Source organism: Etheostoma spectabile, chromosome 21, assembly GCF_008692095.1.
Source record: "Etheostoma spectabile isolate EspeVRDwgs_2016 chromosome 21, UIUC_Espe_1.0, whole genome shotgun sequence".
In the NCBI taxonomy this organism is placed as follows: domain Eukaryota; kingdom Metazoa; phylum Chordata; class Actinopteri; order Perciformes; family Percidae; genus Etheostoma; species Etheostoma spectabile.
In genome coordinates this window covers 14,530,570-14,531,836 of record NC_045753.1, presented here as the reverse complement: position 1 = coordinate 14,531,836, position 1,267 = coordinate 14,530,570, and the positions used below count along the sequence as shown (strand labels likewise).

The window sequence follows — 1,267 nt, the reverse complement described above, 5'->3', positions numbered from 1 at the left end:
ACACACACACACACACTCACATACACACACACGGTGTGTATGGACAGACTAATGGATCGGGTTTACTGACATGCTCTGTGTTTTCCAGTTTGCTGGACCAGATCCCAGAGATGTTTGCAGACACCAGGGAGACAGAGACAGTCTTTGGACCTGTTATCCAGGCAGGACTGGAGGCACTCAAGGTAAGTCTGGAAAGTCTTTCCAGTGGGGCTATACCACAAAACCAGGATATGGGATTAAGCTGGGATATTCCAGTTATCCTGGATGAATTAATTGACTTGGTTGAACGACAGCAGAAGCACCTAAGTTACCATGGAGATTTATTCTGTGCAGATAGCCTGCTCCTGACCTTATTTTTATTAGCCTGAATTTAAATACAAATGTTACATATTGCTGTTCAGTAAAGCACCATTATTATTTGTTGTTGTGACCATTATTTTTTATAATTATTCATGTGACATTGGTACTGTTATATTGCTGTATGAAAACTTCCTTTTGTTGGTGAATACATTACGGCAGTGGTTGAGATAATTAGAAAAGGCTGATACAGTTGCAAATGTGTTTTTAGATGAAGTCACAATAAATAAAGTGCTATACACTTAGTGGTTCTAAGAATGCATTAAATGTATCACTTAAATATATTACTAGTTTCTATTCAATTTCTTCAGTGTCTATGTCCATGTATAGGTCTACCAGGAAGCAAAGCATAGTGTATATGAAGAAGGAACTCTGAGGAAAAGCGTGGCAGAAGCAGACCAACTGAAGGATATATCCAAAAATACACATCTACGAACTACTGGTCTTAAATGAAACATTTCAAGGAGTTAAGCTAATTATTTCCACAAAAGTACTGTTGTACAGTTTGCCTGAAAAGTGAGCAGTGGGAGTATGTTAATATGTTACTTAGGTAATTCACATTTTAGCCCATATAAGAGAGAGAGAGACAGGGTGAGAGAGCGAGAGATGTATGCATCACAATCTAGCTTTGTAGATTAGTTATTTGTAATTGATCTTCATGGTAACATTAGGCTGTTGTCTGATCACTTTTGAGGCAAAGAGTACAACTGCTCATTTGTGCAAATAATAATCCTTGAATGGTGTGGCGGTTTCATTTCAGAGCCGTGGTCGGTAAATGTACAGTATATTAGGCTGCTTACACATTCAGTCGGTCCGGGATCGTCTGCCTCGCTTTCTCTCGCTGTTTCGTGACTGCAGCCGTGTTTCTTTATTTATTTTTTATTTATTTTATTTTTTTGTCTTCTTTTTT

General features: G+C 38.1%; 1 protein-coding gene across 1 annotated transcript in view; it reads left to right on the top strand.

Moving 5' to 3' along the window:
• sec24c (SEC24 homolog C, COPII coat complex component) overlaps positions 1-1,267 on the top strand; it is a 23,101-nt gene that overhangs the window by 14,343 nt on the left and 7,491 nt on the right. The window contains 1 exon segment of the mRNA XM_032503130.1: positions 89-182. Within this exon segment, the coding sequence (XP_032359021.1) occupies positions 89-182 (94 nt within the window).